The sequence below is a fragment of the Sitophilus oryzae genome, unplaced genomic scaffold, assembly GCF_002938485.1.
Source record: "Sitophilus oryzae breed Bouriz unplaced genomic scaffold, Soryzae_2.0 scaffold_857_pilon_pilon, whole genome shotgun sequence".
Classification (NCBI taxonomy): domain Eukaryota; kingdom Metazoa; phylum Arthropoda; class Insecta; order Coleoptera; family Curculionidae; genus Sitophilus; species Sitophilus oryzae.
In genome coordinates this window covers 5,508,940-5,522,728 of record NW_022147480.1, presented here as the reverse complement: position 1 = coordinate 5,522,728, position 13,789 = coordinate 5,508,940, and the positions used below count along the sequence as shown (strand labels likewise).

Sequence of the window (13,789 nt, the reverse complement as noted above, 5' to 3'; positions counted from 1 at the left end):
GATTGCTCGTCATATTATATCAGCTCGTAGGAGATTAGGAAAAAAAAATATTTATAGTATAAAAAATTAATTTATTTAACAAAATTTAATTAAAGATGTTTTCTTCAGTACAAAACTCATCAAAATTTAATATAAATAATTTTTCCAGCCTGTAAATAAAATGAACAAATTTTTCCACTTTCATGATCAAATGCTTTTAAATGGGTAAATAATTTCGAGTTATCCAGAGATTCGGATTCTTTGTTAGACGGATTTGCAAATATTAGACAAATATCACATTGATGTATTTGAAGACCCTTTTCAATGATGTAGTCAAACATAATTAAAGGCATTTTGAGTTGAAAACATTTCTCAGAGGCTGTTTGATATAATGAAAACTATAAAATTTGACCACCCATGTGAGAAATTTCCTCTTATTTACATGATTAAATGATTTACTAGATTGAAAATATTTGATGTATTAAAGTTTACAAATAAAGATTTATATAGACGAAAAAAGTCCGATAGAACCAATAGAAAGGTAACTATTTTGTCACATTTTTAATTAAATTTTGTTAAATAAATTAATTTTTTATACTATAAATATATTTTTTTCCTTATAAATAAACACATTTGCATCCCATTTTAAATAAGATATACAAATTACCAAAACTTAGAAATAACACTTCAAAACTTCAACAAAAATCCTACACGCGTTTTTAAAAAGAAACATATAACCACGCACTATGTCATTCCAGCAAGCGAATACGACACAGCATAAGTTTCCGGACTAAACGACTGGTGTATTTACACCACTCAATAGGCGTGTCGGGTTTGCCGAGCGGTTTCCGATGCAGTCGCTTTCTTTCGCATCTGTTATAGGTAATTTGTGATGATGGAAAGAGATTTAAGATTACTGTCTTTATATTTGGTTACTTTTCTCTACCATTTGCAAGGCTTTTGAAAAACTTATATATAGCTGTTGAAATATTCCTAATGCAAATTTTTAAAAATAAATAAAATGTGGAAGAGATCAAATTAAATATTCGCAATAAATCACAACTACTAGTCCGATTTTTTTAATTTTGGTACAAAACGGTACGGTTTAGGCTACATTCCTCTATACGCTTATTAGTATGAATTTATTTTAAACGTTCACATAGTTTCCAGCGCAGCGACATTTTTCTCCTAGTTAAATATATGTAGTTATTTCAAAAATAGTAACTTTACCTTGATGTTTACGATGTGTTAAAAGTAGAACCGTGTTGGCGTGAATATTTAATGTTTCTAATACACGAAAAGCAATAATAATAAAAACAATTATAATTTGCAACCGGCAGAAATATGTAGGTATATATTTCACTATACCGTTTTCAGATTTTAATCTCAGACAAAACCACTTACGTTCAAGTAACTCAATTTATATCTCGGATTAACCTCAAGGTTATATTTTACGATCTTGTGTTAAGTGTTAGCACAATATACACCAAATTTTCAGGTTTTCCAACAAGGCAATAAAGGTGTGTTCACACCGGCTGCGCCGCTCCGCGCAAATCATTTTTTTAAAATATACTTTTGTGCACGCTAAAAAAATACACTTCAAAAGTACAATGTTAAAAAAATGGTTTGCGCGGCGCGGCGCGGCGCAGCCGTTGTGAGCGCACCTTGAGGTTTTATGAAACATTATAAAAAAATAAACATATCTTACTATATTTTATTTATTAATATTATAATTCTCTTCTTATTTTCATACCAAAAGACGGATTTAACGGAGTATTTTTTACTATATTAAGGAATTTTTACAAAGAATCTATCTTTTTTCAGTCGCTTTGCAAAAAGCTTAATCAGAATTAGGCATATTAAAAAATGGCGATATTTTCTGCGCATTTCTGCAAAAAGACTGTCTGTTTTCAGTCATTTTACAAAATGCCAAATCGAGGACAGGCAGTTTAAAAATGATCAAAGTTTAGTCAGCTATGAGCATAGGCATATTGAATAACTTGCACTTAAATAAAAATACCACATATTTTACTACAGGTAAACAATATTTTATGTCAAAATTTTATTTTGTTTAGACTAAAACATAACAATTTGAAGCATATTTCATAAATAAGTATATTATAAAATTTCATAAATAAGTATATATTCTTATTAACAGAATCACTATCTTGTGCTATTATTTCCTAAATTTGAAAGAGTTCCTAAACTCTATAAGTAACTAATAACTAACCTAAATTTACCAAGTTCCTTGGGTAAGTTATTCAAATTCCGCGTAAAATATTTTGTGCGATGTGACTAGTCTTCATTAGGCATTTTGAGGAATGACTGAAAAAAAAACAGTCTTTTTGCAGAAACGTGCCGCAAATATCATCATTAGAGAACAACGGCAAACGGTCGAGTCGGCCGCTGCTGGCACGTAGACGTAGACGTAAAGAATCTTTTACGTGTATAAAAAATAAAAATATAACAAATGCGCATGCGTACGTAAACGTTTACGTGTTTGTAGGCCGACTCGACCGTATGCCGTTGTTCTCTATTGTTTAATATGCCTAATCCTGATTAGGTATTTTGTAAAGCGACTGAAAACGGATAGGTTCTTTATAAAAGTTCCTTCTTTTGTTTGAAATGCCGGTACTTTATAATAAACTAACGTGTACCCGCCACTTCGTTCGCGGCGAATTAATCATTTGTAATGGTGATGATAAGGCAAAGCAAGAATTTCCATTAACATACAAACTGGATAAAATTTTCTCACATTTATGTCAGCATGAGAAAAAACAATATGGCGATATTATTATATAACTTCTTAATATTTGAGGGGTAGTTTCTCATATCGTTGGAATTTATCTTTCGAAAAATCCGTTTGCCAAAAATAAACTTTTTACGTCAAGCAGTTTAAGCAGAATCGTGGTTAATCAATTACCCATCTTTTTCTGTATGATTTTTTAAAAAATTTCAAAATATGTAAAAAACAAAATAATTTATACGTGTCCAAGCGTTTTCCCGAAAGACTAACCGTTTTTTAAATAACAAATATTGTAATATTTGAGGGGCGTTTTGGAACTCTCTTGGAATTTGAGATTCGAGTAACCCCTCCTTATCGAACCTCTACACCCCACAATCAATCCGTTTGCCAAAAATCAGCTTTAAACGTCAAGCAGTTTAACCAGAATCGTGATTGCTCAATGGTCATATTTTATGAAACAATCTGTATAAATTTTTAAAAAATCTTAAAATATGTAAAACAACAAAATAAAATATACGTGTTTAATAAGAGTTTTTCCGAAAAACTCACCGGTTTTTAAATAAAAAATACTCTAATATTTGAGGGGTGGTTTCACCCCCTTAGAATTCGAGTTTCGAAAAATCCTTTCTTATCGAACCTCTACACCCTAAAGTCAATCCGTTTTCCAAAAATCAGCTTTTTATGTCAAGCGCTTTAAGCAGGATCGTGATTAATCAATGACCAGATTTTTCGAAACACCCTGTATACATTTTTAAAAAATCTGAAAATATGTAAAAAACAAAATAAAATATATGTGATTAAGGGTTTTTTCGGAAACTTGATCGTTGTTTAAATAAAAAATATTGTAATATTGGTTTTTTAGAAAAAAAGAACTCACAAAAAAGGTTCTTCAAAATGACTACATTGACATTGACATCTCATTTTGCTTTAAATTTAAGAAAAGAATATAATAAAATCAGCATTCGACGTGTTCTTAAAACGAAGAAAATAATAACAACATTTGTAATTATGTATGACTCTTTTTTAATTGTTAATACTTATTTGCATGTATGCAATTTGGTTCACTTATAATAAATTGAACTATTAAGTATTCATACGGCTATTTCCCAATAACGATAATAATTAGAAAAGTAACATAAAATTTAGAAAATTATCGTCTTCCATCTTTCCCTGGCTTATTTATCGATAGTATCGAATCCCGACGCCTGCATAATAAACATATCGCAAACAGAAATGCCTTTTCTCCCATCTCGATAATTATAGGACGTATCGTATTACCCGGCGGGACCGGTTACCAATAAAGTAGAAAACACACAGTATAATATTTTCTTAATTCGGGATAATAAAATCTTTACGACAGCCACTGACTCTATACCTACCAAGGTAGATTCTCGGGATTCTATTCTTTATCTGTTATTTTTTAAAATATAGCCTCTTATATTTTTAATCGAATATACTCAGATATACTAGATGATAATCAAATATACTAGATGTCTCAAAAATGTTTTTTTGACATGCGATTTATTTCATTTTTTGAAATATAAAAATACTATTCAGAAACTCGATAGTAGAAACCCTCTCTCCAGCATTTTCTTTTCCAAAAAAATGTTTTCCCTAAAATAACTATTTAATTTTTTTTTGGTAGTTACGTAGAATCCGTACTCTTTTTTTTAGTTTGTTCTACTCCGAGTAGTAAAAAATATAAGTTTGAAAAAAATATGTTTAAATTAAAATTCCCGCCATTATATACCGCCATCATCAGATTGGGCCCTTAGAATGTGTTCAAAAATTAACTGGGCGTTTTAAAATGAAATGAATACTTGATAGAAGAACGTGAGCTGTATGATTTGGATTGATTTGGCGCTTGGTGGGGCATTTTTTTTATTTTTCAACCATGGTCACAGACCATGTTATATTATGATTTTGGCGCCCTTTAAGATATCTTGAACAAGAAATTGTTATTAGAAAAATTAAGTAAAACACTTCTCTAATTCCACTCATTTGTTAACAACATTCTTTGTATATTCTTACCTAATAATTTAATTTGAGATTTGTTAGAGATGATATAATAATAAATAAAAATTGGATGCTGTTCAAAAATTACGTCCTGTGTGGTCCCCTCGAATTCTTTTGCAAAAAGTTCAAGGATGTGGATATTATTGACGATTTTTATAGACAAAACAATTCCAAGAACTTTCAAATATTGTTGATTGGTCCTTTTCAAATACTAGTAGTGGATTATATTTAATTTGCATTTTAAGAATCTACCGTTCTTGTCAATAAATACTTCAGTTGCAAGACAGATTTCTTTGAATCGTTTCTTCTAGATTAGTTTTAATTTTTGCTCATATCTATAAAAAAACATGATTAATTCTTGTTGTGTTTAGGGTTTTCATGTTTGCCTTATATTTGGCTTTGGTTGTCAATTTACTTAATAATTGTAGGCAATAGCAGTGGCACTACTGGGGGGGAGCAGGGGGTGCTTAGATAAAAGACCATACTGATGCTTTCAAAACCATAGCAGGAACAGAGATACGAGTATTAGCCTGATATTAGTATAAGCCTGAGCAGGGGCGGATCGTGAAGTTGTGGGGCCCTGGGCTGAAACTACTTAGGGGCCTACATAAGTACTCAACTAATAGCCATATCAAAAAACTGTTTCTATAATGATATATTATTATTCTTCTTCTTTACGTGTCGTCTCTTTCGTGGAGGTTGGCGATCACATTGGCAAATCTTCACGATTCTCGGCTTTCCTTATAAGTTCTTCAAAAGTGAGGTGAGTCCAGTTTCTGATGTTTCTCAACCAAGATAGTTTCTTCCTGCCGAGACCTCTCTTTCCTTCAATCTTACCCTTAACTATGAATTGTAAGACGTGGTATTTTTCATTTCTCAATATATTCCCTAAGTATGATGTTTTTCTTATTTTTATTATATTGAGCAATTCTCTTTCTCTGCCTATTCTGCTATAGACTTCGGTATTTGAGATATGTGGATTTAAGTAACATAAATGTTACTTAAATCTACGCAAGTATTAGTTGTACAAAAGGCGACCTTATTGCTGTGGTAGCAATCTCTTCCAGGCAATCTTTGGGTGAGAGAGAAACCGAAATAGTGATATTTTATAAGAATATAAAAAACAATAAAACAATTTTATTTATTTACTTATTATGAATTAGTAAAAGAAATTGATAGGTTGTAGTCACAGAAATTGACAGTTATTTGGTCATCACATTCCAAGTCTTTTGTTAGATCACAATTTATGGAAAGAAGTGATAAATTATTTAGTCGATGGTTCGACATTGTTGTCCTATATTTATTTTCTACATAGGACATCTTGGAGAAGGAGCGTTCTGCTTCACAGCTAGTGATTGGCAATGTTAAAAAAATCTTTAAAATGGTATAGCAGTTAGGGAACACGTTAATAAGTTTATTTTCATACATGAGCATAAAAATGTCACTGCAAGAGGTGTAAGACTCAGACATAGATTGGAGTAAGTACGATTTTAATTGAATGCACTCATTCACTAAATGCTCGTCTACGTCATCGGGATAGTAATCAATAATATGACGTGCAATTTCCAAATCTATGTTTTCGATATTTTTGTCTTGCAAATCCATTAAAAATTTGAATTTTTTGCTATATGTCTCATAGACTTGTCTCCTTTTATTTAAATCCATAATCAGCTTATCCAACGCAACTTTTAACGTGTCTCTTTAAATCTTTCTGCGCCGTATACTGAGAATTCACCTGTAGACTTATCTGAAAATTTTGGGATAATGCGTCTCTTGTTTATGTAATTGTAGTCTATTATTACACTAGTACTTAATTTTTTAGCTTTTTCGTCGTATTCCTGTAACATTTGATCTGATTGATGTCGTATGTTGCTCACAAAGTCTTTTAAAGAAACAATTAACTTGTTGCCTTCACAAATGTCTAAACCAGGGCTCTGTATTTTTTTATTAACTAAATGAAATCTCTCCAAAACTTCTTCCCAAAAGATAATCAAAATTGCAGTCTCGAGTTTCGCCATTTTATTGTATAAATTTCGTGCCTCTTTCGGAAATCAACTTTCTCAACCTCATTTTCGCTGAAACTTTTGAAAATGTTCATAATGTCATCATAATTATTTTTTAAGGCTTTGACAGCATCATAGTGGCAAGGCCATCTTGTCTGGCTTAAACTTATAACCTGAATTTTAATTTTATTTCACGATTCAACAGTTCCCACCTACGGGTCTATTGTTTTTCGCGGGGCCTGGGGGCCCCTTGTAACCTCGGAGCCCTGGGCTGCAGCCCAAACAGCCCGTAGGTAGATCCGGCCCTGAGCTTGAGACTATTTGAATAATTATAACCGAGGTTATAACTCGCATACTATCTACAATATACTAATTGAAACAGAATTAATTAAATAAACGTACTAAGTAACAAAAATAAATATTAAAATTACAAAGTATTTGACATTTTTCTTAAGCGGACGTATTGTTTGTTGCAGAAAATCATTGACCACGTCTAGACACAACAATCTGCAGGTCCTGCACTCAGCACACTTTACGATCTAAAGGTAGGTCCGTTTTACATATTTAGCGTTTTTATTGCAGGCATTTTTTCCTGCGACCGTTATGTTGCAGGCACATTTTAAAGTCAAAACTTGACATACTATTTTTACGATTGATTTTTAATGGAGTTGAAATTGCGCAATTTGAAATCTGTTAATCGCTTACAAACATGATAATTTAATGCTTTTTTCGCTTGAGGCTGAAATGAATTAGTTATACGTACATAAATATCAAAGAATTATGGAATTTATAGTGTTTTTAAATTCTGCAAACTGTAAAAGTAAGTAAAAATAAACAGGCTTGAAGTTTCATTACTTGCTTTTATAAATTTTTCACTAGTAATACCACTAGAGGTCAAATTATTTCCGGAAATTTTTTCGAGCTCATGAATATTTTGAAAATTATCCCGAGTCGAAGACGAGGGATAATTTTCTAAAAATATTCATGAGCGAGAAAAAATGTCCGGATTTAATTTGACCTCGTGTGGTATTCGGTAAGAAAATTCCACACCAAATTGTGTTTGAAAATCAAATAATTAAAATGTATATTTCGAATTTTGGTCGAATTGATTATTTAGTTACTATGACAACTAAGTGACACCCAAACCTAAAAACTATTTCAGTTTTGAAGCTGTCAAGCGGCACGGCTTAAAAAAATGTTTCGCTTCGGTCATGAAAGCAAAGAAAATATTCGCCAGGAGATTAAGAAGTTGACACCCGCGAATACTAGGAAATCGAAGTCAAGCGTATGGAAGCAGTTTACAAACTTTCATCACAGTTTTGTAATTGAAATGTATCAAAATTATCATGTAAACAAATAAAAACCAGACTCTCAAAAAGATATTCTGTCATTATAAACGTCAACAAATTTCCAGTATAATTCGCTGTTGGGTGCCCACAAGGAAAAAATTTTCACTAAAATTTATCCGTTGCCATGGTGATTTGTCAAAAAAACACGTTTTGATTGGTTAAAAATTACAGGTGTGGAATTTTCATTAAAATTTTTGCTGTTAATTTTTTTCTAATTAAAATTTAATTAAGCCTTTAAGCTCTGACATTAATCTTAATTTTATTTAATTATTCATAGTCATTTCATACCTGATAATAAATTCTGGTGTCCCTTTTCCAAATATCGCCTTTTTTAATAAATTTTTTAACCAAACCAACCCAAATCATCACTCCATATCGATATTTTTCGAAGGTTTATGCATTTCTAGTATGTGTTTTTGTTGCAACTGTATATACAGGATGGTCCGAATTGTATTCCGGAAACTTCGGAAGCACATTCTGCAGATAAAAATAAGTAAAAAAGTTTATATAAATGTATGTCCTAAAATGCTTAGTTTCAGAGATACAGGATGTAGTAGTTTCATTTTTATTACGATTTTTTCTAAATAATTTCTGAAGTAACGTCAATATTTGGATGAAAATTGGTGTCTAGGAGTTTTTTGATATGAGAAATTTGATTTTGATGTCAATATGACTACTACTTGTAGAGGGCACCACCTACTAATTTTTAACTGGTTTGAAGAGTAATAACTTTTCGTTCGTACCTATATAAAACTACTAAGTAAAAAAATATACATTTACGACGTTTTTTACGTAAAAAAGGTGTCTTACTACTTCTACACCCTGTATCTCCGAAACTAAGCATTTTAGAACATACATTTATGCGAACTTTTTTACTTATTTTTATCTGCAGAATATGCTGCCGAGGTTTCCGGAATACAGTTCGGACCACCCTGTATATATTCTAAGACTTAGTGCACAAATGCATCTAAAAATGGGGTGAACAGAAATAGATTTAATTTTTATCGTTTCCTGTAAAATAACGTGGTGAAAATGAGCTTTATGAAAATTCTGCACGGTTTTCAGTTTAATGTTGAAAGGAAATCGAAGTTGTGACTGTTAGTGTGTTAAGCACGTGCCCGTATTTTAATTAACAGAATTAAATATAAACGTATGCCTCACAGCGTGACAAAAAGGAATGAATTCATGATTTACCAAATTATATTTCATATACAAACATAATTTTTATTTATATGAAAATATTTAGTCAACTGGACTGGACCAACAAAGAATTAAAAATATAGTCCGTCTAGAAAGTATCCGGAAAAAAGAAAGCAAAATTACAATTATCGATATATCTTTTTAGGACTTGAGTTAAAAAAAGTATAACAAATTATTAATTTTATTCACTTATGCAACCTCCATTTAACTCTAAACACTTAACTAAACGTCCAGGTACATCCGAAACTAGGTCTACACCATAATGTTCAGTGGCGGTAGTCCAGGCCTGTAAAACTGAGCGAATCAAATCTTGTTTATTTCGTGGAGCTGCTCGTTCCACTTCAATCGCCATTAGTCCCCATATGTTTTCAATGGGACTAAGGTCTGGTGAAGCTGCTGGCTATGGAATTGTTGCCAAATGGTGTTCTTGCATCCAAGCTTGAGTATAGGCAGACGTATGGCATCTTGCATTATCCTGCTGAAAACGCCACCCCTCTGGATATAAAACATGAGCCGTTTCAAGAAGAAAACCATTTAAAAGATCACAATATTTTCCACTGTTAACAGTTCCATCAACTATACACAGTGACACAGAGGTGTAGCACCACGCTGAGATATTGCTCCCCAAACCATTATTTTAGAATTTTAGTGGGAAATTTTGAAACTTGAACGGTAAACATTTTCTTTTAGTAGGATTTTTAGGTGGTTTCCACCAAGCTGGAAACAACTTTCGTCATAAAAAAAAACATTATTAAAATTATCTTCTTGAAAACGTTGACAAAAATCCATTCTTTGCTGCCTTTGTAGAGGTGTTATTGCAGGGATTTTTTTTTGGCTTCCTTGATATATAGCCTTGCGGACGGTTTTGGGACACACTTTTAATTTTTGCTGACTTCCAAATCTGTTAGCCAATTTGCGAAACCCTAGGCGCGGATTCTGTCGTCCTGATGCCACTAAAGCATTTAATTTGTTTTCGGGAATCTTACTCTTTCTTCCTGAAACTGGTCCATGCTTCATATCTGTGCCATTTTTTATCCTCTTTATTGTCTCATATACTGCATTTTTTCCGAGTTCAGTCAATTGCACTAATTTTTTAACGTTTCGAACATCTTCTCTATACAAATATTCCACCATTTCTCTTTATTTTACTTGCGACATTATTTCTCAAATCTTAAGCCGGTTTGCAATCAACAATATTTGACAGATGGTGTTGCCATGCGATTTTGGTCATAGCCTACTATCGGCACAATCTACGTGATGGATTACTGTTGTCTTACAGAAAAAAAATACATTAAAATTAGGAAAAATATACAATTCCGGATACTTTCTAGACGGACGACAGAATACTTTAACCATCTAAGATTTGCTGATGACATAGTTCTAATTGCCAATAGTTCTGAAGAACTACAAGGATATGGAATGGAAACGGAAGGTATAGTGAGAATCAACCTTTAAACGGTCATCACATAAGGAAACTGCAGGTCGCACAAAGCTCAATGGAACGAAATATGCTAGAAATAACCAAGAAGGACCGTAAAAGAATAGAGTGGATACAACAAAAGACTCAGGTAATAGATGTCATCCACAGAGTGAAACCCTCAAATGGCAATGGGCAGGACCCTTAGCAACAAGAACGGACAATAGATGGACCACAAAAATTACAGCATGTTACCCACGAGGAATTAAGAGACCTAGAAGAAGACCGAACCTGAGATGGGACCATGATATTAGGAAATTAACAGGGATAACTTTATGTCAACTATTGACATTTCACGCATTGAAACAGAACGCATTAAGCAAGTTGCAACAGAGACACCTTAGACAACTCTTAAGAATCCGGTGCACAGAGGAGTATTGGCTGGATCTACCTGGCCAAAATTATTTATCACTGAAAATCGTTTCAAAATACTATCTTTTGGTTCAATCTATGTATATTAAAAAAAATGTGTCATATTATTACTTTACAGAATATGATTTTAGTAGGTACTAAGATAAATGCATAAATAATTTTATTAGGACTATCAGACAATCGAAGTTCTTCAGTCTTGCGTCTTTTAGTTCGTTCGCTAGCCTCTTCAAATAACTTTTTCGGTTGTCCTGGCTTTGTCTGTACCTTTGGCAACTCAAACACTCCCCTTAGCCATGTCTGATTATTTTTTCCGAATAGGTCTGGTCGTTGTTTTGCTGCAATCCAGCGACGCTTTATTTCGGACTTCACATATGTAAATTTATGCTTTATTTCCTTAATTTGTTCGTCGCTATAAGGCTCCAATGTTGCCAAATGATTTTCGACAAATTCTAACTTCTCGTTAATATCGAGGCGATTTTGTGCACTCATCAAGTCAAATATTTCTCTACGAGTCATTGCCCTAATGCCAGATGGTCCTAAAGTAAAGGAAAATGCAAAATTACTAATAACTTGAATGTCACAGGCCATGAAAGTATCAGCAGATCAGCAGAAGATAGGTACCTCCGTTATATTATTTTTTTACATTTCGCAAAACAGTAAGCTTTAAATATTTAATTAATCAATAGGTGGAGTATAGTGGACCTTGAATATATGATTTTTAGGAAGGGAGAATACTGTTCATTTATCATCTCTACAAAAATCACTACCGGGACGAACCCTGAAGTACAACAAAACACTTTCAGTTATAATATCTTTTCATAACACAAACAAAAGTACACGATTTTTTAACATAAAGGAATAAGCGCATAAGAAACCGATAATAAACAAAAACTCTAATATGGAAATAAAGGTAAAATTACCTGCCATTTCAGAATCCATGAGATTTTAGTCTTGAGAATACACCAAAAAAATACAACACTTCTAAAAGTCACATTTTTCACACAGAAAACAGTTCGAAACAATTACTGCTTTTTAACGTCCGAAAACCGATTGATGCATTCCATTTTATGGTGGAGTGGGACACCATAAACACTAGGTTCGGAGCGGGGGGTCTCTCTGGCATTGCTTGAGAACCGTATCTTTTTATCTACGCGTGATTTTCGGAAATCACTTTTGGCCAGTTAGATATAAAAATTATTCCTTTGTATTTGTGGTTCTCCTCTCTCCGACGGGCTGGTCACGTATGCAGAATACAAGAAAACCGCATACCAAAGTATCTGCTTCACGGTGAGCTTGCAGACGGTAAGAGGAGGCCAGGTGGGCAACTCAAAAGGTACAAGAACATTTTCCACGAAAACTTAAAGGGGATTAACATGCAGAGTTAGAGGGAAGAAGCAGCTCACAATAGAACTCAATGGAGAAGAATTGTAAACTCAGTTAACAGCGACAACCAAAAAGTAAAGAGGCAACAAAGCAATGAGATTTTTGAATGTCCGGAGTGCGGTAGGCAGATAACATCACGTATCGGGCTTTTCAGTCACAGAAAAGCTCATGAAAGAAAACGCCTTGCGTGACCATTTTCTGATGTTTCAAATACTCGTCAGCGAGTAATGGCAGTAAGTAGTATGTATATTGATATTTTTATTTAAACAAAATAGCACTCTAAATTTCAATCTAGAGTGCCTAGTTCACTCAAATAAAGTAAAAAAAAATGCCATTGTATTGTGTAGAGAAACACCCAGTATTTTAAAATCACTTCCTGTTTTAAAAATATTCTAGTAATGAACTGCTTTGTTTGGCTCTGTCCTGGTTAACTTTAAGATAGGTACACACTATTCATTTTTAAGATAGTTAACACAACATGTCAACCAGAATTTTATTTGGTTTTTATGAAAGAGATATGTGTTTTCACAAATTAATTCTGGAAACACAGATTACAAATTTACCAGAAATATATGGCCTCTAATCAAATGCAATATAGCGAGAATCTATTAAATTAGATTTATATGCTTTGTTCTATTTTCGAAAGAAGGTTATATTTTCTATTTAAAATATCAAAACAGTCCGCCTAATAAACTTTACGTTTTTCCTTTGTCCCGGGCGGCTAATATAAAGACCGATAAATTTAAGAAAGAGAAAAGAATTGGCAAACTACCAGATCTAACTCTATTAGAGTTGCGAGCTACTAACTAGTAAATCCTTGAATCTTAGAACGTCTGAGAGACTAAATCGAGCAGATAACGAAAGGCTATATATTTATTTATCTGGGGAGATAATGTATTTTTAATGTATTTTTCAATAAGTATCTCTACATTTTACCCTGAGCCACACGAAAAACGACCACCTTAAAATTTTCATGTATTTTAAATTCAATATTTTGTATGATTAATAATTTAATCATATTGCATTGCATTGAGAAGTTATACTGGAACCAAACAGCACAAATAAAATTGTCCAATACCATGTCCAATCCCATACAAGTTTAGAAGGGGGGGTGCGACAGGGTTGCGTGCTGTCTACACTCCTATTTAATTTATACTCAGAAGCTATTTTCCAAGAGGCTCTGGAGGACGTGGAAATGGGGGTCAAAGTTAATGGAGTGTGGATTAATAATATCCGCTATGCCGACGATACGGTCTTAATTGCA

General features: G+C 32.8%; 1 protein-coding gene across 1 annotated transcript; it reads right to left on the bottom strand.

Annotated features, from left to right (window-relative positions):
- Nucleotides 1–11,110: 11,110 nt before the first annotated feature.
- Nucleotides 11,111–12,108, bottom strand: LOC115889856. Its single transcript, XM_030909933.1, has 3 exons — nt 12,063–12,108; nt 11,281–11,678; nt 11,111–11,218 (listed from the first exon to the last, which is right to left on the bottom strand). The coding sequence occupies exons 1-3, from the start codon at nt 12,079–12,081 to the stop codon at nt 11,111–11,113; spliced, it is 525 nt and encodes a 174-aa protein (XP_030765793.1). The 5' UTR covers nt 12,082–12,108.
- Nucleotides 12,109–13,789: the final 1,681 nt, after the last annotated feature.